The sequence below is a fragment of the Microchirus variegatus genome (genome assembly GCF_963457635.1).
Source record: "Microchirus variegatus genome assembly, chromosome: 8".
NCBI classification, from domain to species: domain Eukaryota; kingdom Metazoa; phylum Chordata; class Actinopteri; order Pleuronectiformes; family Soleidae; genus Microchirus; species Microchirus variegatus.
In genome coordinates, this window is record NC_139809.1 from 29,236,427 (window position 1) to 29,262,888 (window position 26,462).

A 26,462-nucleotide genomic window follows, 5' to 3' on the forward strand; every position below is an offset into this window, starting at 1 on the left:
AAATATTTGCATATCGCTTAAGGAATATTTTTAATGAATTTTTGAAAATCAGGAAAGCGATCCATGCACTTAGGCAGTGACTTAACTTTTTCGTCAAAAAAGACCCCAAAAGTATCTTGGAATGTCTTGAAATTGTACACAGTCATAGTCAAGCATGCCCTGAACAAGAATCCGTTGAATATATTTGCATATCTCTTGAAGAATATTTTTAATGAACTTTTGAAAATCAGGAAAGCGATCCATGCACTTGGACATTCAAAGTACGTTGGAATGTCTTGAAATTGTACTCAGTCATAGTCAACGACGCCCTGAACAAGAATCCGTTGAAAATATTTGCATATCGCTTAAGGAATATTTTTAATGAATTTTTGAAAATCCGGAAAGCGATCCATGCACTTAGGCAGTGACTTAACTTTTTCGTCAAAAAAGACCCCAATGCGTGGCATTTTCTGATCTTCAAATGGACACATGGAAAATCTAAATAAAGGCAGGATTTGCTGAACCATCAGAAGTGTATGTGTTCATGTGTTTGTGAGATCTCTGGATATCAACACATGAAACTTTAACTGACATTCAGGTGACTTAAGTGCAAGCAACAGCCCTTCAATCACACACAAGCAGAGGAGCCTAGCACCATCTACTGGCCATAGGCTGCTATAGCACACAAATATGTCAGTAACATGAACTGCAGATTTCATTAAACCCTTCTCTAACGGAAAACCCCTGTTGTGTTTCAGTTTCCTCTCATGTGATCGGTCACTGGACTGAACACAGATCTACATCAGACGTCCTCCAGGAAACATGAAGGAGATTTTCCACTGCAGAGTTTGAGAGGGAACTCTTTAAAGTGCTTTAAATATGATGCTTTCAGTGGAGCAGTGAGAAGTAAGTGAGAAGCTCATTTACACAAACTAATGACAACAAAGAGAAATATATTATTAGAAATATATTTATATATTAGGTTTACAATAAGTTGTATAAGTTATTTTACTCAAATGAGCTCTGTACATATGTGTGTCTGTCAGTGTCAGCTCACAGTCTGTTTCTCTTTCAGAATGACTGAAGTCCAGCAGATGAGTGATTGTGTGGAGGAAGACGAGGACAGAGCAGAGACTCCAGGACCCAGCTGTCTGTCTGTGAAGAGTAATGAGTCTATGGGACGAATTGCAAACTTCAGTCATGAACCTGGAGCCTCAGAGACAAAGTAAGAGACAGTTTTTTTATTTTTTATATAATTCTTTATTTTTGGACTGCATTAATTGCAATACACAGACATTTCTATTAAAACCATATAAAACAGAAGAGGAATCAAATGTGCACATAAAAGCAGAAAATGTTGTATGTGAAGGGGAGGTTAAAACAAAACAACAAAGAAAAAAAACTAGAAAAAAATAAACAAACAAATGAAATAATCTGAAGTAAAGGGAAATAGAAGGGAGACAAGGCATTACATGATCATTTGCTTGGTATCTGGACACTAATGCCTGACATATTTAATCCACTTAGACCACAACTTAATGAACACTGTTTTCCCCTCCATAACATCAATATCATCTACTATATTTATCCATTCCTGGATTATGGCAGTCGTGTGAGTGCTATTATTATTATTATTATTTTTTTTTTTTATTATTATTATTTTTTTTAACAAGCAAGTATCTAAACAGGAAACATGTATGCATCAGCTTGTCTCGTTTGAAAATCAAAACGACCAAAGAAACTGAGTGGGAAACTGAAAAGGCAAAACAAACATGTCTCTTAATACTTTATGCATCTCTGTCCACAACGACCTAATCACAACTGACAGTCCCAGAATACATGATGCCAGTGATCCGCTCCATTGAGCAAAAAGAGAAAAGAAACCACGGCACAAAGAACAAGTGCATTTGTTTAAAAGTGTTGTTTGAAAATATTGACACAAATCTAATTCCATAGTCTGTGGTGCATTAATAGTTCAAATCAGACTGTAGCAAAGTGAAAGAAAAAGATTGTAAAAAGACGTCTCTGTAGCACTTCTATTTGTTGTAAGTCATCGTGTACATTGACCTGTTTCCAGTGGTCAGTCTCCTAATAAATAATAAATAAAAATCAGAAGCATAAGCCAGTTATTTGAAGGGACACTGCGTAGTATTTATGGGTTTATATGACCCAAAATCAACTTTTTTATACATATTATGTGCTCCTGCATTGTCTAGTCGCTGTATAATAGTTTTTGTTTCATTTTCGTAGTGTTTCAAAAACTCATGTAAAATAACATGGTCACGGGCCGCTGTTGCATTGCCACTGCGAGACGCCATGTTTCTACGGGAGCCTGTAAGGACAAACCCGAGAGAACAAATCAAGCGTCGCATTACTTGTAGCGGAAGTCCCGCCTCCACTCTCTCCACTTCATCTTCTGCTACGGCCGCGGTTTGCTCGCCCTCTCCCTCGCCGGCTTCTGACAGCTCTATTGCGGCCACGAAGACCTGTCCCTCGTCCTCGTCCTCGTCCTCGTCCTCGTCCTCGTCCTCGTCCTCGTCTTCCTGCTGACACAGGACGACATTTGACCGGCTGAGGATACCGTAGCGCTCAGGGAAGGGAGGGGGTGAACAGAGGAGCAGTTCGTTGTTGTACATTTCAGCCTCTCCTCTAGATGTCACTATAAACTACTTACTTCACCTTTAAGGAGAGTGAGTAATGAAAAGTTTTTCACCTACAGCTTTTGTGAAAGCCACTGATTTTCAGATTATTGCTGTCTGAGAGCCCTGTGTAAAACGTTAATCATTTCTCAATCACCGTAGTGGTTTCACTATGGTGTAGCACAGCACAGACGCTCCTGCGTCCACGATTAAGATTTCCAGATGGATATTTGCATGTATTGGAAAGTTAAGACTAGGGCTGGGCGGTATGACCAAAAATATAAATATCACGGTATTTTTCAAAATTCGAACGGTTTCACGGTATCTGATGTTTTTTTTTTTTTTTCATGCATAATCAGGTGTTCACAAACTAATACAACTCGCACTCACTCGCTCTCACTCTCTCTCGCCCGCCCATCTCTCTCTCTGCGCACACAGGTTTAAATGACAAACAAGCAAATGAGTGCTGATCAAACGTTTTGTGCAAGTGATTTAAGGTCCTGACTCTTGTCCCAAATATGACAGGCTTCATTCAGTGATTGAAACAAATATATAAACATTAATGAAACGTTTACATGCAGAGCGCTCACTCGCAAAGCAGACGGCAGCGCAGCGGCTGCGGGGATGTTGTGTAATCAAATACACCGGTATCAGAATCAGAATCAGAATACTTTATTAATCCCCGGTTGGAAATTGTTTTTGTTCCAGATGCTCCTTACAAAGTAAGAAGAAAATACAGCACGAGGAAACAAGAGCTAGATATACAGAGATATAAATAAAATAAAACAGTAAAATAGGCAATAAGCTAAATTACACACACACATGTCCACCTGTCCCTGACATGTTAGTAATAAAGACATGTCTTCACAGAGACAAGTTTGCTGTTCCTGTGGACGAGCAGACGTCCTGCTGTCCTCTGTGTCAGGACGTCCTGAAAGATCGAGTCTCCACAAGCTGTGGTCACTGGTTCTGCATACGCTGCCTCTCCTCATACTGGGACCAGTCTGGTCCACCAGGAAACTCCTGCTGTCCTCAGTGTGGACAAAGACCCAGGACAGGACGACGTGAACTACAGAGTAAGACTCATAAGGAGAGCAGCTCCCATTGGCACAAGCAGACTTTAGAAATGGAAAAACAGGAGAAAAATGTTTAAAAGTTAAAAATGTTACTCATGTGATCATGAAGATGGTGGAGTTTAACTCTCTGCTGCCCCCTGCAGGTTGAAGAAATGAAGGTTTACCCTCATTTTCCTGCTTTTCTATCATTATTGTTCTCTTGTATGCAGATGATTCTCTTTCCTTCACAATCATCACAGTGAAGTGAAAACATCACAGAAAAACATGAAAATAACCCTCAGCTGCTCAGATTCTTTCTTCAGTCTGACTTTGTCTCTTGTCTTTCAGCAGATGTTGGTCTGCAGGAGGTTCTAGATGAACATAAGATCAGTCTGAGGAGGAGATTTGAACATGTGACTGAAGGAACTGAAGGAAGAGGAAGTAGAACCCTCCTGAAAAGGATCTTCACTGAGCTCTACATCACAGAGGGACTGAGTGAAGAGGTCAATACTCAACATGAGGTGATGCAGCTGGAGACGACCTCCAAGAAGAAGATGGTCCAGGACACTCCCATCAAGTGCTGCCACATCTTTAAAACTTTAAAACCTGACCAGCAGGGGTGCATCAGAGTGGTCCTGACCAACGGCGTCGCTGGTGTTGGAAAAACCTTCTCGGTGCAGAAGTTCACTCTGGACTGGGCCGAGGGTTTGGAAAACCAGGATGTGAATCTGCTGATTCTGCTTTCGTTCAGGGAGCTAAACCTGATCAGAGATCAGCAGCACAGTCTTCTCACGCTACTCCATGTTTTCCATCCAACATTAGAGAAGGTCAGAGCAGAGAATCTCGCTGTCTTTAAACTTTTGTTCATCTTTGACGGCCTGGATGAAAGCAGACTCTCACTGGACTTCAGCAGCAGGACGCTGGTTTCTGACGTCACACACAGGTCATCAGTCAACGTGCTGCTGACCAACCTCATCCAGGGGAATCTGCTTCCCTCAGCTCTCATCTGGATAACTTCTAGACCTGCAGCGGCCAATCAGATCCCTCCTACATGTTGACAGGGTAACAGAAGTACGAGGCTTCACTGAGGACCAGAAGAACGAGTACTTCAGGAAGAGATCCAGAACTGAAGATCTGTCCAGCAGAATCATCTCACACATCAAGACGTCCAGGAGCCTCCACATCATGTGTAAAATCCCAGTCTTCTGCTGGATCAGTGCTACAGTTCTGGAGCACATGTTGACCACAGAGCAGAGAGTAGAGCTGCCCAAGACCCTGACAGACCTGTACTCACACTTCCTGCTGGTTCAGACAAAGAGGAAGAAGAACAAGTACGAGAAAGGACGTGAGACAAGTCCACAGGAGCTGATGGAGGCTGACAGGGACGTTCTTCTGAAGCTGGGGAGGCTGGCCTTTGAACATCTGCAGAAAGGAGACATCATGTTCTACCAAGAAGACCTGGACCGGTGTGGTCTCAGTGTGACAGAGGCCTCTGTTTACTCAGGAGTTTGTACGGAGATCTTCAGAAGAGAGAGTGTGATCTTCCAGAAAACAGTCTACTGCTTTGTTCATCTGAGCATTCAGGAGTTTCTGGCTGCAGTCTACATGTTCCACTGTTTGATGAAGACAAAGGTACTGCAGGACTTTTTCAGAGAAGAAGGCAAAGACGAGAACTCAAACAGGTTTAGCGGAAACCTCTCACTCGACAACTTCCTGAAAGCAGCCATGGGGAAATCACTTCAAAGTAGAAATGGTCACCTGGACCTGTTTGTTCGCTTCCTTCATGGACTCTGTCTGGAGTCCAACCAGAGACTCTTAGGAGGTCTGCTGGGTCAGACTCAGAACAGTCCAGAAATCATCCAGAGTGTCATTGAGAACCTGAAGAAGATGACCACAAAGAACATCTCACCTGACAGAAGCATCAACGTCTTCCACTGTCTGACAGAGATGAACGACCAATCGGTGCAACAGGAGATCCAAGAGTTCATGAAGTCAAAGAACAGAGGACCGAGACTCTCTGAGATCCACTGCTCAGCTCTGGCCTACATGCTGCAGATGTCTGAGGAGGTTCTGGATGAGTTGGACCTGAACAAGTACAACACATCAGTCCAGGGAAAACAGAGACTGATTCCAGCTGTGAGGAACTGCAGGAAAGCCAAGTAAGTTCAGACATGATCGATAACATCATCAATCAGTGATGGTTGATCAAATATTCTTCTCATTCTTCTCACTTTGTGAGTCAGCTGTGTTGTTTTATATGTTTTAAATGATGCAGATTTATCAGCTGCTTGTGATTCTTGCTTTGAACGTCTTTATTCTGTCATTTACTGTTAATGTTTCATTGTTAACTTTCTCTTCATGTGACACTTTGATTCTTTTTGGTTTCACCTAAACCTGATAAGACTCCAACAAGGGTCAACACAAACCCAAAGACCTGATCAGAACCAGTCCGTGTTCAGATCCAGAGAAGTCTGCTGACGTTACATTACAGTTTTTCTCCATTGGTTTGGCTCATTTCTTGAAACCGAAATTACATTCTCAAAACTCTAAGATCGTTTGGCACAACAGTCTTACAGTTCAGCACAACACCATAGTTCACTTGCAAAAGCTCACATCTAGTCCAAAACTGTTCACTCATGCTTCAAAACTAAATTCCTTTCTTATATAAATAGTCAGTGTCACCAAAATGCAAGAGATCCTTCTCAATTGGTTTGGCTCGTTTCTCGAACCAGACCGGACGTTCTCAACACTTGGTGCTTTTGACAAAATAACCTGGATGGTTCAGCACAACATCATGGTTCACCTGCAAAACCTCATATCTCTCCCAAAACAGTTCACTCATGTGTCAAAACTACATTTCTTTCTCATATAAATAGTCAGTGCCCCCAAAATCCATTGTCCCTTTGGCATTGTGTAAGCACTGCAAGTCAAAATGTTTAGATGTTTTGTCGCTATGGCAGAGGACCATTGAAATATCCCTCATGTCCACCTCTCAGTCTTAGCCCAATCCTTCAATGGTTACTGTACTAGTTCTTTTTTGTCTTGCTAACAGACTACAATTGTGTAGAATACAGATTTTTTTTAGGATTTTATGGTAAGAGTACCATCCAAGGTTTGACATCACACAATTGCACTCATACTGCCAAGGAAATTGTGACCATTTTTAGTCACAGATATAAACTAACTTCCATACATCAGCGTAAAAATATATATAGTATATATACAATATACTGTCATATAAACACATAAACAAAATAAAGCTGGAGATTCAAAACTAACATTTCTGTCCTCACCCTCCTGACCATCCACACACTGCTGTCTATTTGGCCACAGATTCTCATCCCCATCACAGAGTATATTCTCCCTTGTGATGCAGTGAGGGAAGAAACGCTGTGCATGTCACAATCCTCCCCTGCACTGATCTCCTGTAATATCATCACATGGAGCAGGGACCTCTGATTTTGAGCCTAATGCTCATATACAAATCACTCAAGCAACAGAAACAAAAACACTCTATAATGTTCTTTAAGCAGCCTATGAATGTGTTTTTAGATTTGACCTCATAATAAGGAACAAAAACGGTTCTAGAACTTCTAGATACTGTCAACAACACACACACACACACACACACACACACAGTTGTCTAAAGTATTATGTTTTATTCTTTATTCAGGTTGTGCGAGTGTGGTTTGTCAGAGATCAGCTGTTCTTCTCTGGCCTCAGTTGTGAAGTCAAACTCCTCCCACCTGGGAAAACTTGACCTGAGTCTGAACAGTCTGCAGGATTCAGGAGTGAAGCTGCTGTGTTCTGGACTGAAGAGTCCACATTGTAGACTGAAGACTCTGGAGTGAGTTCACTGACTGAAGCTGCTGCTGTTTTTTTTTTAACTCATTTGATCCACACACACTTTCTCTCTCTCTCTCTCACACACACACACACACACACACACACACACACACACACACACACACACACACACACAGTCGTCTTAAGTATAATCTCTTATTCTTTATTCAGGTTGTGGAGCTGCAGTTTGTCAGAGATCAGCTGTTCTTCTCTGGTCTCAGTTCTGAAGTCAAACTCCTCCCACATGAGAGAACTGAACCTGAGTCACAACAAGGATCTGAAGGATTCAGGAGTGAAGCAGCTGTGTTCTGGACTGGAGAGTCCACATTGTAGACTGGAGACTCTGGGGTGAGTTCACTGACTGAAGCTGCTGTTGTTTTTTTAAACTTTCATTTCATTAACATTAAACTAGTCTTTAGATATTTTATATTATCGTATATCACAATATTTGCCGTCAGATTTGATATTTTTTTACGATATCTAATATTGAACGTCTGCCGTACATTTTCAGAATTTTATTTTGAAAAGAAAATCCTGGTGGGAGTGGATTTGTCTGTGTGATGCATGAAGAGCTTGATACAGCCATATAATGACAGACTTAGTTGCTCAGAAAAAGTCAAGCTAGTGATTTAGTCAGTATTTAGTATTTAAAGCAGGAGAATTTGAAGGAGGTCATGTGTCAGGTGTTGATGAAGCAGCATCACAAACCTGAGCTCTCACCTCAGAGTCCATCATCCTGCACAGTTTGATCGACTCGACTCCACAACATCAGCTTGGGAGGAAACTTCCAGCAGCTAACTGACAATACTAGGAGCACAAATATAAAATAATGTAACCTGCTACTTTGTCAAAGCTATGGTTCTGTTTCATACGCTCCTAAAAACATCATTCAAAATGACACTTTTTATTGATATTATCAAACCATCAAATATTGAGATAGTCTGCATTAACTGATTTGATTCACTGATGAATTAAGGAAAAACACACACACACACAAAGTCGTTGTCTAAAGTCTCATCTTTTATTCTTTATTCAGGTTGATGAACTGCAGTTTGTCAGAGATCAGCTGTTCTTCTCTGGCCTCAGCTCTGAAGTCAAACTCCTCCCACCTGAGAAAACTGGTCCTGAGTCAGAACAATCTGAAGGATTCAGGAGTGAAGCTGCTGTGTTCTGGACTGGAGAGTCCAAATTGTAGACTGAAGACTCTGGAGTGAGTTCACTGACTGAAGCTGCTGTTGTTTTTTTAAACTTTCATTTCAATAATATTAAACTCATTTGATTCTCACACACACACACACACACACACACACACACACACACACACACACACACACACACACACACACACACAGTCGTTGTCTAAAGTGTCATCTTTTATTCTTTATTCAGGTTGAAGGGCTGCAGTTTGTCAGAGATCAGCTGTTCTTCTCTGGCCTCAGCTCTGAAGTCAAACTCCTCACACCTGAGAGAACTGGACCTGAGTGAGAACAATCTGCAGGATTCAGGAGTGAAGCTGCTGACTGATCTTAAGAAGAGTCCAGACTACAGACTGAAGACTGTGAGGTCAGTAGAGTTAGAGTCAGTGTCCACTTTGATCATCTGTGGTTTGGCTTTTTGGACCCAATTCTTCCATGAAGACCACTACTGGTCAGACGTCTCTAGACAGATTTCTTCTGCCAGTTCTGAGCTGATGACACTGCTGGACATCTTGTGATTTTAAAAAGGGAAGTAAGCAGGACGTGTCTTTCATCTGCTTTCCTCTTTCCTTGGCCGTCCACCGCGTCCACGATGGTCAACGTTGTACGTGTCTTTGTGCTTCTTCCAAAGACGTTGAAACCTCAGTCGGCTCTGAAGTCTTTGCTGATGTCGCTGAACGACCTTGTGTCTTGTTGCTCTTCTCAGTCTCGCCATAGTGTTTGACCTGTGACATGAAAACGTCTCCCACAACCTCACCTTGGTAGCAGAGTCTGGCTGTTGCTCATCCTCTACCTGTTCAGTCTTATTGGTGAATCAAACACCTGACTCTAATCCTACAGAAGAAGTGATGCTGGTCTGAAGGCAGAGGGCGCTCACACCAACCATTGTATACATTTGTTTCCTCACAGTTACTTTATGATGACATCATGTCAACAATGAGTGAATGTAAAGTAAAGTGATGAACATGAAGCAGCTCTGAACTGAAGTCTCTGCTGCTTCACTGACTCACTGCTGTGACTCTGACTCTTCTCCTCTGTCGTCTTCTCTCAACAGGAGGTGATGATGAAGATGATCTTCATCCTGAGTCCTGCTCTGTGACGCAGCTTCAGCAGATCAGGGACAAACATCATATGAAGGACAAAGTTTTTTCTGTGACATCACTTTGAACATGGTCAGCTCGGTCCTGTCGTCCTGAACCTGTGAGCATTTCACACGTTCACAACAACAACTCTGTCTTCACAGACGTCTTCAATCCGTGTACCAATCGTTAATTCGTATTTCAAAATAAAACACAAACAAATGCATAATTACTTTTTCAAATTTCCGATATTGTGCTCAAATGAAAAATAACGAGCGTTTCTCGTTTTGTCCAGTTTTGATTTTTCCCGCTAACGCTAAGTGACCTGTCACAGGCCAGCTTCACACGGGACAACGATAAAACTGTCTGCAAATCAACAGAAATTAACTTGAAGCAGTCCTCTATAACACACAGTTTCCCTGAGACAAATAAACTCATGTCTTATGGAGTAATCCAGGGTCAAAGTTCACTTTTGCCAACACAAATGAGGTTTCGTATGACTTGTGTATGAAGTACTGAGTCCAATGAAAGTCAAATCATAAACTACTACTAATTATTTCTCCATTAAGAAAAAGAAAATAAGACTATAAAATGTTCCTTTATTCCTCTCATGTTATTTGCAGTATTACAGCAGTAAACATCACAACAAGCTAGAAATGAAAGTAAAAGAGAAAAATATGAGCGGTAATAAATATATGCAAAGAAATGAACAAGACAGACGACATAAACACAAGATGACCTCAACACAAAATTAGTAAACACAACAACATTAACGGGAAACAACAACCAGTTTCAGTGGTTGTCGTGTTTCAGTTGATGTTGAGTTTCCACTAATGTTGTTGTGTTTTCCTGTGTGTTGGTGATGTGCACTTCAGGGCCACCGTAGTAGAGCTGCAGCTAACGATTAAATTCATAAATCAATTCATTTTCTCAATGAGTCGAGTCATCGTTTGGTCGATGAAATGTCAGAAAATTTGTATAAATATGGATCAGTGTTTGTTAAACCTGGAAATGATGATGTTCTCAAATGTCTTTGTTTTTGTCCACAAATGAAAAATTATTCAGTTTGAATGATTTCTTTGTTTTATGGAGCAAAGAAACCAGAAAATATTCACATTTTAGAAGCTGAAACAATCAGAAATCTTGTTTTAATCATTAAAAACTGATGATCAAAATATAACCGATTCATTTAATTATTGAGTATTTAAGTAATTGTTTCAGCTCTACACCATAGTCATGTATAGATAACTGCATTGTGATTAATTCACCTAATCCTATATATAAATGTTTACTTAAATTTTTCTACTTCTTTATAATCTTGTTACCTTATCTTTAACCTTTTTATAAAAAATATATATTTTATGCTGTTTTGTTTGGGACTATTTTCCGCTTTGTATTGATGTTTTTTATTTTTTTTTATTTTATGACATCTTGAATCTACCTTTTGTGTATAATAATCCAACATGTTGTAAAATCTAAAATTGTCTAAAACTGTCAACAATTGGGATTTCTATATATTATTGTGTCCAAGACAATAATATTAAGTACTTTTATGATAAAAACAAAACAAAACAACAACAATTCCATTGAATATTAACCATTTATTTGGTCTCATTGCTATGCTTTGTATTTTGGTTTGAATTTCAAAGTTCAAATCTGTAACTTTGTGTAGAGGTGGTTTACAGTGTGTCCCCTAGGTGGCACTGTATCTCTATAGTAGTATTTCTTGTGTTGGTGTTGGAACCGCAGATTAATAAAAAGAAGTAAAAAATGTAAACAAAAACCCCTCATTGTCTTCATTTATTCACATTCCTCATTAGGTTTTCATATCGTACGCGTTCACTGACAGTAGCGCCGTTCCCGAGACGCCACATGACCGCGCTTTGCTGTGCTCGTACACAGCTGTGACGTCACTCTGGGAAATAAGATTTGTCTGGGCTTTTCGTGGCCTTTAGGAATGTTTTTTAAATATAAAACTCCATGGATTAAAAACATAGAATATAAATATCTATAAAAGTCCGTGTCCATGTCTCGAGATGTCCTGTGGACACTTTTACAGGCGTCTCTTTTACTATTGTGCTCAATGGGAAATTTGCTGTCTGGGCCGCATGAGTACCACGAGTGGCCACTGGGGAAATGTCTTCAAGGGTTAGGGTTCAGCGAACCAGTTCAGTGATTCAGCGGCTTAAACCGTCTCCTAGAATAATGCCGAACTTTAGATCACTTATATACAGGGTATCCGCGGGGTCTTAAAAAGTCTTAAATCGATGATTTGAATTTGAGGCCTTAACATGTCTTAAATTCTCCTAAAATCTCATAAAAGGTCTTAAATACAATTTTGAAAGTTCTTATATAATCTATTAACGTTACTTTTATTCAAAACAAGCATAAACTTCAGTCTCGCTTTGAAATGTTTCTATTTTTGAGGATGCGATAACAACAATATCTACAACACGGAACTAAAGTAGGCCACCTGTTCTGCCCGGTGACAATTTATCGAGCGCCACTAGCTAGCGGGCTGTGCGCGCCGCGGTGTTTTACAGCTTAGCATAGCAGCGGGGAAAACTTAACGAAAGCCCACAGCTAAGCCGAATTGCAAGTTCAACGATTTGTGGCTCCAATTTTCCTTCATGTCTTTTGTACTTTTTTGCCAGTATGTATTTGAAAGTGATCCCAATGTTATTCCACTCCGGTAGGTGGCAGCATTACCCTGGTTAGACCGGTAATCGACAGAAGAGCTCCTCCTCCTTTCTTCTTCTCCTCTTGTAGTGGAGGTACTGGCAGTGGGGGGAAACAACTACCAGTACCAGAACAAATAAAAAAACAACACCAACTATCACCTTTTTTTCGGTGGATTTCGTGAAAGTTCAACCGCAGCCATTATGTCGTCGTGGGCGAAATCTTCCCCAGCTGGCCGGCGGGCTTCGTCGAACCCAAACGGAAGGTAAGCACCGCGCCGCGCCGACTCCTGCTCCAATGTAATGTAGCATTAGCAGCTATCAAGCTAGGTGTCAGTGCTAAACAACAGCGCTGGTTCCACCCACAATTTTTTGTTTTAACTCTCCTCCCCAAAAACGAGCTCAGCAAATTGTACAAATAGACGTTATACAGACGCTGAAAAGTCTCATTGTGATGTTCAGTGCTCAGCAACTGCGTCTGCTCCGGAGAAGCGCTCCATACCCGGGCAGAGGAGAAGAGAGGACCGACGAGCTCAAAGATGTTCTGGACAGGTACAGCACACGTCTTTACCGACGGTTTTATTACAAGTGATGGGACCATATACCTAATTATCGTGATAAAAAGCACAAAGAATCAGTTAATCGTGGATATAAACATTCATATTTCTTGTTGGTGACTTGAAAAAACTGCCAAACTATTATGTTTTTATTCGTCATCGCAATAATATCGCGATTATTTATGTCCGGATAATCGAGGCGGGGGAAATGTTTATGATTAGTACCGCACATTTTAAATGTGTTAAATTGGTGCTGTGTTTTCAATAATCATAACTGTGACACGTTAAAAGGTCTAACAATATACGATATTATCGATCATTGTAATAAAAAACACTTGGAGTCCTTCATAATAATAATGATGAATGACGTCATTCATATTCCTTGTGAGTGACTTGTAAATCCTGTCAAACTATATCGCAATAATATCGAGAATTGTGATTATTTATGTCGGGATAGTCTTGGAGTATTTTTTAAAAAGATAATCCGGTTAGTACACACATTTTTGCAATGCAGATAAACGTTTATAAAATCCTGTGAAACTATATTGTATTATATTAAACATAATTTTTCCCTCACCGCAATAATATCGTGAATTGTGATTATTTTGGGTCAGGATAATCGTGACGGGAGATTATTTTGTTTTATTAGTATGACACATTTTGAAGAAGTTTCTTATGGATGGGACAATATATACGATGTTATCGCGTATTGTGATTAAAAAAAGACCGTAAATTAATTTTGGTTAAAGTATACTCAAAACTCACTATATATGGAAAAAATAATCTATGGCCTTTTATTTGAAATACAAAGTAATTCCCTTAACAGTGTTCTCTTTAACATTACATTTCAGTCTTGATTCATGTGAAATGATGTCAGTATTTGTTGTTATTGATCCTTTTACGGTTCTGATCCTGTTTTTTGCTACTTCTCTTCCAGTTATGAAGAACTAGAGCAGATGCAAAGTGTGACGTTTGAGGCGTTCAAGCAAAAGCCAAATGGTGAGACTCCATAACACATTATTATTATTATTATTATTATTATTATTGTTATTTGTATTTGGGTGTATTTTTTTTTATTGACACCGGCCACTCAGAACAGGGACGCACGCACATTCCAAGCAAGAATTCGCGTCAACAATTTTTTGAACAGTTATTCTCGGTCGTTGAGTCATAGTCTGAGCTGTCAGAGAGGAAATCCTCCTCCTGATTTTACAGCACAAAACCACAGGTTTAAAAGTAAAGAAACATGTAAACAACCTACAGTGGCTCCATTCAGACGTAGATGGCACACTTTATTCAAACTCATGCAACATTCATTATAAATAAATAAAGTGTGAGTCAGTTTGTTTTATTATCAAGCATTGGCTAATTATTATTAATGGATCGGGGAATAGTTTGTTCCCAGACACGTGTTTTTCTTAAAGTTGAGGTGTTTTATTCTTTCTTAATGTTTTGATGATCTGTTTCAGTCCTGTATTTAATATTTTTAGTTTATATGTTATTTTAATTGCAAATAATGTCAATAATTGTATGTATATGTGTATGTATATGTGTATACATATGTATGAATATATATATATATATATATATATATATATATATATATATATATATATATATATATATATATATATATGTGTATATGTGTATATATATGTGTATTTATGTGTGTGTATATATATATATATATGTGTGTATATATACACACATATATATACATACACGCACACATGTATGTGTATATATATATATACACACATATATACATACACGCAACCATATAATCAGAATGCACCATATCAGTCTACCTCCAATACTCCATTGCACATAAATGCACCATCAACATCTTCCATACCTGCATTTCCCCCCCCCGTCTCTCTCCTTTTTTTTTTTTTAAATGTACTTCTATCTATTTGTTGTTTCCCAAACCCAGTCCCCTCCCTCCAACCCTCAGCGAAGGCCGAGAGCTGCACTCCTGCAGACCGACGTAAAGCTCTGTATCAGAAGTTCTACAGACAAGTGCAGGAGGAGAGGAAGCCGCCCGACTGCGTGGTCCTCTCCGTCACCAACCAGTGTCTGTGAGTACATGAGCAGACAACACGGGTCGCCGGCTGTAGACGTGGACGTTTGTGAGACCTCTCGCACCTTTTTGGAGGTTTCATAGTTGTTTGACGACAAGACGAGACCAGGAAATGTTGGTCGTATGAATTCGAAAGCTCCATGTTAAAGGTGGGGGCCGTCATTGACCCCGATCAATCTGGTTTTACTTGCATTTGTGGTTGGGAAGAGCCGGAAACCTGTTCTCTTTTAACATTCAAATGCATTTAACATCAGTGCTGATATGTTGGGATAATCCCTGGCTTCCTTTTCAACAACAACAATTCACACACACACACACACACACACACACAGACCGGGGTTTAGGATATGCTAGCAATATATATATATATGTATATTGAAAGTCTACAAGAGCACTCCTCCAGAAATTGTAAGAATGGAACAACTAGGTCATAAAACCTGACATTGAAGCAAAACACCCAAGCGCTGGTTTCATCAGACCAGAATATCTTGTTTCTCACAGTTTTGCAACCCCTTCATTTTCTTCACAAGCGTCACTGTAAAGCCAGGGTCTGTGTTTGTGTGAGGTATGCTCGCTCACTCACTCACAATTTGCTCCGGATGTCGTGTGTCGATGAGCCCTGTCACTTCGTCTTAATGTATGGGTTTTTAAACCGTCTGTGTCTCTCATCCCTTTACAAAACAACTTCCTGAATATTAGGCGCCAATAATAACGCAATAAAAACACCAGATCCACATTTCACCCACTTCATTAAATATTAATTATTCCTCTACCAGGCTAATTTCTATTTATTTCTTCCAATGAAAACTGCTCCTGTTACACACCAGTGCTATGCCACACACTCAAAACATACACTCCTTTTTTAAAAATATGATTTATTGCTAAAACTGTGTACAAATTCAAAAGGCAGTTGTAGAAAATTCAGCCAATGACTATACACTACCGTTCAAAAGTTTGGGCTCACTTAGAAATGTCCTTTTTTTTTAGAATAAGTACTTTTTTTCAAAGAATATAACATTAAATGAATCAGAAATTCACTCTATACATTGTTAACGTGGTAAAAACATCTGGTTTTTAATGGAATATGTAGATTGGTGTATAGAGGCCCATCTCCAGTGTTCTAATGGTACACTGAGTTTGCTAATAGCGTTAAAAGGCTATTGGATGATTAGAAAACCCTTGTGCAATGATGTTAGCACAGCTGAAAATGGTTTTGCTGGCTCTATTTTTTATTTTCTGTTCATTTTGCAACTCTTTTGATGACTTAAAGTGTGACTTTTAATGGAAAACGGCAAAAAACGGTCCAGGTGACCCCAGACTTTTGAACGATAGTGTATGTCATGTCTACGTGCCATGAAACATGACTAAAGCTGCGTATGCAATATTTCAGGAGCATGAGTGACAGGTCCGTGACGTTCAGAGAGACAGACAGCGATCACGGCACATGCTTTGAATGTTTCGCCTCAGATTTGTGTAACACTCCTCTTCTTAGTAAATCCCTTTCTGTCCACTTTCAAGACCACAATCCACTGGTTTCTTCAACTTTCACTCGAGAGCAAGACTCGATCTTCAATGAACAAAGACATGTATTCATTTTGACTGATTTGCACTTTCCTCTCCAGACAAAAACACGGTCACATTCATAGTTTTTCAAACGGCAGAATTGGTCTCAAAACTGCACACCACCAGTATCTGCTCCGACTGTTTTCAGGTGTCTGGTTTGTCCCTTTGACAAAAACACACCACAAGGCCTCAGTTCCATTAAACCAACTGTTTCACCAGACACGTTACCTGAACAAACACACACACACACACAACAACACTAAAAACATGTCAGTGTCACCTAAAGTTCGACATCACGCCACACATGGTAAGTAGGGCTGTCACTTCCCCCCCAAATAAACAATGGAGGACACTCAAACCCTTGGCCGCATGTCCACAAACTAGTGCTGTCAAACGGCAACGCGTCAACGCTAACACACGACGCGTTTCCATGAAGACCGACCGGATAAAGACGCGCGTGACGTCATGTTCACTTGACACCCGATTGTTAAAATGAGTCTCTAAAGTAACCCTAAACTTTAAAAACAGAGGCACACGTACGCAGTAACACAGGTGCGCTGGTTATTTGTAGCGCTGCTCTTTTCGTTTCATAAACAGACCGCTCCAGTTCGACTGCAGCCGCACGGGCGCTAAAAGGAGCCAATGCAGCTAACGGAGCTAACTGGTACACGGTGCCTGGACTTCGGCGTCACGGCACGGAGTGCTGGACACGTTGGCGGCGGTTAACGGCGTTGCCGTACGTTAGCGCCTGACACGTTTCCATGATGACTGACCGGAAAAAAGACGCGCGTCACTTCATGTTTACGTGCCACGGCACTGGCGTCCAGGCACCGTTTACCAGTTAGCTCCGTTAGCGACATTAGCTCGCCTACAGTCGAACTGGAGCGGTCTGTTTATTAAAGGAAAAGAGCAGCGCTACAAATAACCAGTGTACTGCGTATGTGTGCCTCATTTGAACAATCGTAAACATGACGTCCCACGCGTCGTTTTCCGGTCAGTACCAAGTCCTGTTATCCTCTGCATGTTTTGGACTGGGAAAAGGAAACTTGGGAACTCCCAGAAAACCCATGTGCACACTAGTAGAACATGCAAACACCATACAGAAAGGTCCTCAGTCAGACCGGGTTGCAAGTCTTTTTGTGGTACGGCAACCGTGCTGGCCACTACACCTCCACCTGGCGCCACATTATCTCACTTGTGTCCTCCCAGTTTCTTCAACAACTACATAATTTTCACAGTTTTATGATGGTTCAGGAGAACATTCAAAAAGGCAAGGCCGTGCTCAGAGCGCCCTCTGCTGGATCATGCAGTTATTCCGTTTTTTTTAGCTCAAATTTGAACAGCCTACCCCCCAAGTTCGTGAACACCGCCTAATTTTGGACAGACAGTGACAGCCCTAACACAAACGACTCATGGTTCTATTTTTGTTGGTAAAGCACATTTAAAGCACAAATAAAGACCCAGCCCTCTGTTCCCCTCAGAGGTATAACCTAGGTTCATCTACATGCCAGTTGAGCTGGTTAATATAATATAGAAATGTCAAGTTAACAAAGTCTTTCTCTTCCTCTCAAAGGGATTACCCCAAATCGCTAAGCCAGTGCTTGCAGGAGCGTGGCCTGTCAGTGGAAATGCTCTACCTTCAGGCGGAATCGGGCCTGACCCGGGCCCTGCAGGACATCCGAGCAGGCGGCTCCCCGTTATGTATTCTGGTGGAGCAGACAAATGTAGCTCTGTCCTCCTGCACTGTTATCATATTCTCAGAGTCCCTCAAAAGTAAGTCCGTACCCCTCGTACTCCTTTAGAAACAACCCTCCATCCCTCTTCTACGCTCCATACAACGGTCGATGGCAGCTTCATTTTAACTCATGAAAACACCAGCGTGTACATTTCTAAAGCCACAGGTCTGAACACAACACATTTATACTCGTGATTTAAACGTTATTCAAATCTACACAATATTTCTTCACTCTATGCACATCCACAACTTAAAAACCATACAAACTGAATAAATGTGTGTATATGCATCAAAGGAAAACCTCATACTACATACACCAATTACAGATTATTCCACTCTGCTCAACACAAACAATATAAATGAGCAAATCACATATAATTTTTAAAGAATTATCTGTTTTAGTCCTTTTAAAACAAACACACGTACAGATCTTTGTGCTCTGGCACCACGTCTGAATGCACGCAATAATTTTAATCTAATGAATGGTGCTGGGCACGTTAACGGTGGTTTACGGCACCTGACACATTTCCATGACGACTGACCGGAAAAAGGCGCGTGTGTGGCTTCATGTTTACGATTGTTAAAATGAGTCTAAAGTAATGCTAAACTTAAAAAACAGAGGCACACATACGCAGTTCACTGGTTATTTCTAGCGCTGCTCTTTTCTTTTAATACACAGACCGCTCCAGTTCGACTGTAGGCGAGCTAATGTCGCTAAAGAAGCTAACGGAGCTAACTGGTAAACAGTGCCTGGACGCCAGTGCCGTGGCACGTAAACATGAAGTGACGCGCGTCTTTTTCTGGTCGGTCATCAGGGAAACGTGTCAGGCGTTAACGTACGCCAACGCCGTTAACCGCCGCCAAGGTGCCCAGCACTCCTAATGAATATTCATCTTCACACAAATTGCATGCCCCCCCCCCCACAGTCATTGCCCCCTCTTCTTTCAACAAACCACAACTTGCATTTAAAAGAACCCTTTTCAAAAATTAATAGTCAGATTATCTGCTGATTAAACCCGAAACCGAATGAATTTAACTATAATCTACAATGATTTCACCGTATTTGTATTTTGAGATGACTAAAACCTCGCTGAACTCCCCCCCCCCCTCCTCCACCCCCTTCACATTTTCTCACCCAGTCCATCGCAACATGCCCAAAGACCAGGCCATGGACTTTGTCACCGGTGAGTACAATCGCGGACTCCTCAAAGAGCGACCGCCGAGGGACCCGGCGGACATCGCGGCGCAGACGTCGCAGCTGCTGGACGACTTTCTCGACCGAGAGAAGGTCGAGCGCCACAGCGTTCCGTCCGAAACGCGGCAGCTGCTCGTGCTGTTAGCCGAGGGCGTGCATCTCTACCCCGAGGAGTTGGAAACCGTCTCGCAGTACGTCCGTTCTCGGCTGGAGTACATACACGGTGAGATACCGAGTAGTACCTGGAAGAGCTGGGTCTGACTACACCTTTGCACCCGTATTTCTTTCCTGTTCTGCCTTTTTTTGTCTTTCATTCTTTCTGGTTTTATCACCGTGTCTGGCTCTCACCTGCATATCAGAAAAGTTGACCCCATAGTTGGATTTTCCGAGGTCTTGGGACACAGGAACACCATCTGAACTCGGAGCAACCTTGCGTACCAGGAGTTCCGATTCCACTCCTGTCGTATTTGTTTCTCAGTAAATCAGTCGTAACCGTAGTACGGTTTGATTTCCGTTGTGCAGAAATACTGGCTAGCCCAAGATAATTGCGCGTTTCCAGCTTCTCTACTGGAATGAGGTGAACTGCCATTTCCGACTTCCGAGTTCCAGCGTAAGGGAAACCCAACATTAGGTCCTTAATGCTCTGAAATGGAGGCTAAATCGACAGGTTCCCTCGATTCGGCGACCACTTTTAAACCCAGTTTTACGAGTGTATTTAAATGTTCAGTATGTGCCTGTGTTTCGTGTATTTTTAGTGTTTGGATGATCACTGACAGATTATAAACTCCGGCATTTCTTGTCCCGATAATGTCAGTCGGCACTGCAGACAATTGGTGCCCTAAGTCATTCGCCTGCCAAATGAACCATTCAACAAATATGTGATCCCTTGCGTTTATAGCTAATATAGACTTTTTAGTTATTGAGCCTTTTAAGCCTTTATTCCCATTAATATTGTACTTTTATTCCTTGTTTGGTTTCTTGTCCTTTGTCTTGTTTGGCCTCATATTTCCTTGACCTGGTCTGTCAGGGCACTATCTAAAACTAGATAAACCAACAAGTTATCGTTTCTTTCCAGCCTCTAACACAGAGGGGGAGCGAGGGGGCTTGTTGCTAACGCCAGGACAGGGGAAACCACCACCTCTGCTCCCCACACCACCCGGGCCCCCACTGTGTGATCTAGATGAGGGGTCCCTGATGGACCACAGCCAACCTTCACGTCCGCCTCTCTTGCCTTCACCAGGTTGGACAGCGAGACGTGTTCACTTTGATCACTTACACCCTCTTAAACATATGTTTGCCATGTTAATCTTGCAGTTAGCTGGCCTTTTCTGACCTGAAGTTGAAGTTTGTACCAATCAGTGTTTTTAGCTCATGGGGACACAGTTTCTCTGCAAATTCTTAGCCAGCCGTCTCACTTGTGTGAATATAAGAGGCATCATTCTCCTTATTACAAGTCAATGACCCATAAAAATGATTTTGATGCCATTTTGGGGTGCGTTTTTGTCGTGACAGTAGCTACACAACATGCGAACGATCCTGTAAGCCCTTATTTCAAGTGTTTTTCACTCTCTCTCAAATTGAGAGTGAAAAATCTCAATTTAAAGGGTTAGTTCGCTCTCACTTAAGTTGGGAAACCCTGCACTGTACTTGGCATAAATTTGGTGTGACGTACGTTTTCCTTGACGTACGTTTTCCTTCTCCTTTTTAGGTTTTTATCCCAAAACCAAACCTCCGTCACTGCTGTCCTTGAATCACCAGATGCCGTGTCCACCACTTGCGGGTCCGTCTTTTCAGGGCTCCTTCAATGGGCCCCCTTTGCTTCGCGGGCCCTCCCTTCTGCCCCATTCGTCTTTGTACCACTCGGGCCCCAGGGGCTCTTCTGGTATGAGAGGGGCCCCTCCTTTACTGAAGAGCTCCCGTCCTCCTCTCCTCTTGTCTCCAGGTGAGTTCTCCTTCACCTTTTGTTCTTTTATGGATTATTTGATGTAAATATACAGGAAACGGGTGACATGTAATGTCTTCTTTTGTCCCCCCCCCTTTCCTCCTGTCTTCATCTTTTGTCCTCTTAAAGGTCCTCCTCCTTTACGTCCAAGTGGCCCCCGACACTGAACAAGGACATAGACACAAGTACAGATTGTGCAAAGACAAAGTCTGAACGCTCGCAGGTTTTATTTTCCGACAGGACAGAAATTGCCGTTGGTCACATGATCTTAGTCGGACTTTGACTTTTTCCTCTACGTGTTATGAATAGGACTTGATATCGTGTGTCAAGATGGTGCTTGGAGATTAACTTTTGGAACAAATCCCAATATATCCTTCAAAATTTTCAGTTCTAATGCAGTTTATTGGCTATAATTAGTGCTGGGCACGTTAGCACGCTAACAACGGTTTACGACGTTAATGCATGATGCGTTTCCATGACGACTGACCGGAAAAAGACGCATGTGACGTCATGTTTACGCGATTTCCAGATTGTTAAAATGAGTCTCTAACACTAAACTTTAAACACGGGTATGGTTATTTGTAGCGCTGCTCTTTTCGTTTAATAAACAAAAACAAAAAACACTGTAGGCGCGCTAAAGGAGCTAATGCAGCTAACGGAGCTAATTCAGCTAAAGGAGCTAACGGAGCTAACTGGTAAACAGTGCCTGGACTCCGGTGCCGCGGCACGTAAACACGACGGGCCACGTGTCTTTTTCCAGTCAGTCGTCATGGAAACGCGTCATGCGTTAATGTGCCCAGCGCTAGCTATAATTTAATTTGTTTTTTCTTTTAACACTGGTTTTCATTTAAAGGTTTAAATCTAATCATCATCATCTAACCATTTCCGCTCGCGACTTGACTTTGTCGACGTTCTCTTTTTCAACCTTTTTGTTTTGACGTATTTCTGTTTCACGGAAGCACGAGAGGCAGCTTTTAAACATTTGCCACGGTGAATAAAAAGGAATATTAACGGTGTCGATAATCTTTATGAATACATTCTGGAGAAATATACATGAAATATCCACACAGATTACACATTTTTTTCTTTTCTAATGAGGGTTTCTAAAAACATTGGAGTAGATCTTCACACTCTTTGTCTCCACAGTGTTGAACGGTTGTTTGTTTAAAAAAAAAAAAAAAAAAAAGCACGAGATTCATAAAGAAGAAGAAAAAGGACTTTTCTTCAGAACTGCTTGACATTTCTCTTCTGTTTTTGTAGATATTGTTCAAATACTGTTCTGTCTCTTTTTAAAAAAAGGTCAATAAAAATTGTAAATATTCAACTCAATCTTTCAGCAGTGGAAAAATCTGTTGATTTACTGGTGCAACTGATTCATCTGTTTATTTTTGTTTGGTCCAATAAAAAATATCAGGAAATATTGATCTGGGTTTCCTAAAAAGCGAAAAATCCAAATTAATCCGATTGAAGGATTTATTTCGAGCAAATAACGCAAATAAAGCAGAAAAAAAATCACGTTTAAGAGATTTTAGGAGTAAAAACTTAAGAAAACTGCACAAAATAGTTGTAATTTATTATTATAGATATAATAAAGTGCAGTGAAATACGACCGCTGTCACATGGAGTGTGTTGACCATTATCGCTCATGTTGAAATGCAACAAAATGGATAAAAGTGGACCGATATCGACACGATAAAAACAAATGAAATGGTTAAAAAGTGCTTTTGTTATTTACGACAATATGATCAAAATCATCGTCCGCAAACTAATGTGTAGAGAAAACGACGGCTACGTGAAAAAGAGAATTCAAAAGAGGCCGCGATTGACATAAATATGTTTATGTTTGAAAATAAACTAGACGAACACGAATTTGATTGTTTTTATGACTTGATTAGAATATTCCATGTGTTTTCTTTCAAAATTTTTGTTTTTAACGACTAACTGTTAATTTAAACTCCACCGTGACGATCGTATTTCGTTGGATAACGACGTTACCTTCAGAGTTTCAGACGTGTGTCACGTACGTCGACCGTGGCAGCTGAGCATGAACTCGGCGCTAAAGATTCCTTCGACGTTCTTACTCTTACACGTATAAGGTTACTATATACTATATACTATATACTATATATATATATATATATATATATATAAGGTGCATTTTAAAAAAAAGTCACGCACTTCCTGTAAGAGTCATGGAGATAAAGTCAAATACAGGAGTGGAGAATGTGTGAGATCAGGTTTTACAGGTTTTATACGAGGAAACCCGAGGAAATAATGACATCGGGTGGAATTTCTTCAGATTATCTTCACCTGAGGGGATTTCTTATCGCTCTTCGTCCTTTATGCTGTTGATAATTTTTGCGATATTTACAAATGTTGTCTTCTGTTACCATGATAATAATAGTTCCTTTCCTCACCTTATGTAGATTGAAATCCCTTTATAATTTTCCTGATTCTCCAAAATAAATATATTTTGCTTATTATGATCACGATTAAAAGTATTTATTTGCAGTTTAAACGCGTGGGACGTTTTTGGTTAAAATATTAATGTTGATGAAAATCAGTCAACAAATCCCAGTAAATATTATCATCATGTACTTTATGGAAAATATTGTGTTTTTAAAAGGGTTGAAATGCTTTTTAGGGCGTGTCCATTTTTGGCACTTAAGGTAAAGAACGCTATTTTTTTAATTATTTTTTTAAAGGATTATTTTTTGGGATTACTATTACTAATTAATTTGCTATTTCATTTTTATTCATTCATTCTGTTTGAATTGTATGACTTTGTGAATCCAGGGTGTAGTTACACCGTGTAAACACTAGATGGTGACACACACCTGCTCTTTTCTCACACCATCATGTACGACGCATAGGATTTCAAGTCTATTGATTATTAAAAAAAATGTAACTTTAATTTACTCTGTGATAGATTTCATTTTATTTATTTGACAATATTTCATCATTTTTTTAAATCCACTCCTACATTATAATTATATCTTTAATCATTTCTGTCTTGACTGAACCTTTATTTACTTTGTTCGTCGAACATTTTCTCATATTCAAGTTCATTGTACTGCATTTATTGCATGTGGACTATATGTCCAATTTAATCCGATATTATTTTTATTTATTTACTGTATTTCCTCCTCTTTTATGATTGATTTCTGTTCGTTCATTTCACTTTCATCCACGTCTAGGATTTCAGCGTTTTTCCACGAATTCAAAATCGTCCGAGGACTATTTCCTGCGAGTCCCCGCCGTAAACTTCATTTACGACGAGCCTTAAAAAATCTATTTCCAGTCTTTCCTTGGTGCTCGTTTCTATCCAGGTGTCTCCAAATTGACACCACTTCAGCGCTTCAGTGTTTATGTGATATTAGTTTGAGACGAGAGCGAATCTGCCCGACTGTGTCTGCGCTTTTTTCATCCTCTTCTCCCTCTTCTTCTTCTTCCTCTTCCTCTTCTTCCTCTTCTTCCAGCTGTGGGATGAACTGCTGTGAGCAGCCCATCAGCTCAGGAAGTAATGGACGACCGTCTCCACCTCATTACACTCACACACTTTTCATTTCCCATCCATTTAAAGTAAATTTGGGGGCCAGTTACTTGACAAACGAGTGACATTTAACATCAGAAACATTCAGGAAATGAGGGAAAGTCACAAACAAATGTTAATGATTGTTATTATTTGTGTTGGGTGCTAAATAAATACAAAAAAAACACAAAAATAATCAAATTTGCACCAAACCCCATTGAGAAAACCATCGATTTTACACCACGGCGTACAGGAGGTGAGGCGAGCCACTGCTGCCTCCATCAAATGCCTTATTCTGTCGTTTCTGTCAATTCTGTGTTGAAAATCCCTCGTTCAGATTGACTTCAGTGCCACAAAGTGACCACACGAGGCAGCAGCGCACCAGCAGCTCCTGTGTCGCCCGTGAGCTAAAAAATGCTGATTTTCTTCTACGAGGTTTGGTGCGGATAAAGTGGTGATTGATAATCGTTAGATATCTTAGTTTGTTCCTAAACCCTCAAGGGGGCGCCAGAGATCACACGGCGGGTGATGGAAATGTAAATTTTTTGCATATTCAAGGTGGAAAATCAGATAAAAAAACGCATCTTTTGGTCGAGTATCTGAACTGTGGTCGAGCGAGTCGCCTTTCAACGAAGGTCGTGGGTTCGATTCCCGGGCTCCGCTAGTCTACATGCCGACAAGATCCTATTAACACATATCCCCCATTAACTAGGTGCTTACCAACAAGTAAGTCGCATGCTAGCATATATAAGTCGCATACTATCCCTTTATTAGTAATTATTATGCATGTATTAACTCCTTCTGTAGTTAGCGCCATCAACGCTAACACACATTAACGCATGACTTCTTTTCCATGACGACTGACCGGAAAAAGACGCATGTGGCGTCATGTTTACGTGCCACGGCACCGTTTACCAGTTAGCGCCGTTAGATGCGTTAGCTCCTTTAGCGCCGGTTAGCGCGGCGACAGTCAAACTGTTTTTAAAGTTTAGCGTTACTTTAGAGACTCATTTTAACAATCGGGGAAGTCACGTAAAACATGACGTCACGCGCGTCTTTTTCCCGGTCAGTCGTCATGGAAACGCAAAAGTAACGCAGTTTTTCGTGCCGCGGCACTGGAGAACAGGCACCGTTCACCAGTTAGCTGGGTTAGCTCCGTTAGCTGTGTTAGTTCCTTTAGCGCCGGTTAGCGCGACGACAGTCAAACAGTTTTTTTAAAGTTTAGCGTTACTTTAGAGACTCATTTTAACAATCGGGAAGTCACGTGCGTCTTTTTCCCGGTCAGTCGTCATGGAATCGCAAAAGTAACGCAGTTTTTCGTGCTGCGGCACTGGAGAACAGGCACCGTTCACCAGTTAGCTGGGTTAGCTCCGTTAGCTGTGTTAG

The 26,462-nt window shown here is 40.8% G+C and overlaps 2 protein-coding genes across 2 annotated transcripts; both read left to right on the forward strand.

Annotated features, from left to right (window-relative positions):
* Positions 1-780: 780 nt before the first annotated feature.
* LOC310931203 (NLR family CARD domain-containing protein 3-like) lies at positions 781-9,814 on the forward strand (the record flags this gene model as incomplete). Its single annotated transcript, XM_083894313.1, is given in 10 exon segments — positions 781-885; positions 1,055-1,166; positions 3,520-3,694; positions 4,022-4,727; positions 4,729-5,832; positions 7,347-7,520; positions 7,691-7,867; positions 8,556-8,729; positions 8,909-9,086; positions 9,770-9,814. Coding segments are annotated over 9 exon segments (2,844 nt in total). The 5' UTR covers positions 781-885; position 1,055.
* Positions 9,815-12,627: 2,813 nt separating this feature from the next.
* On the forward strand, positions 12,628-21,836 carry LOC310930255 (nuclear receptor coactivator 5). The gene is made up of 9 exons (XM_083893178.1): positions 12,628-12,738; positions 12,935-13,024; positions 13,967-14,028; positions 14,963-15,107; positions 18,246-18,445; positions 19,547-19,825; positions 20,678-20,842; positions 21,311-21,544; positions 21,674-21,836. Exons 1-9 carry the CDS (start codon positions 12,677-12,679, stop codon positions 21,709-21,711), a joined length of 1,275 nt encoding a protein of 424 aa, XP_083749304.1. The 5' UTR covers positions 12,628-12,676; the 3' UTR covers positions 21,712-21,836.
* Positions 21,837-26,462: the final 4,626 nt, after the last annotated feature.

Excerpts from the sequence above, each read along its gene's own strand:
- LOC310930255 (XM_083893178.1), top strand. The coding sequence starts at position 12,677 with ATGTCGTCGTGGGCGAAATCTTCCCCAGCTGGCCGGCGGGCTTCGTCG. Across the intron at positions 18,446-19,546 it reads ATTCTCAGAGTCCCTCAAAA|TCCATCGCAACATGCCCAAA; the intron begins GTAAGTCCGTAC and ends TTTCTCACCCAG. Across the intron at positions 19,826-20,677 it reads TCGGCTGGAGTACATACACG|CCTCTAACACAGAGGGGGAG; the intron begins GTGAGATACCGA and ends GTTTCTTTCCAG.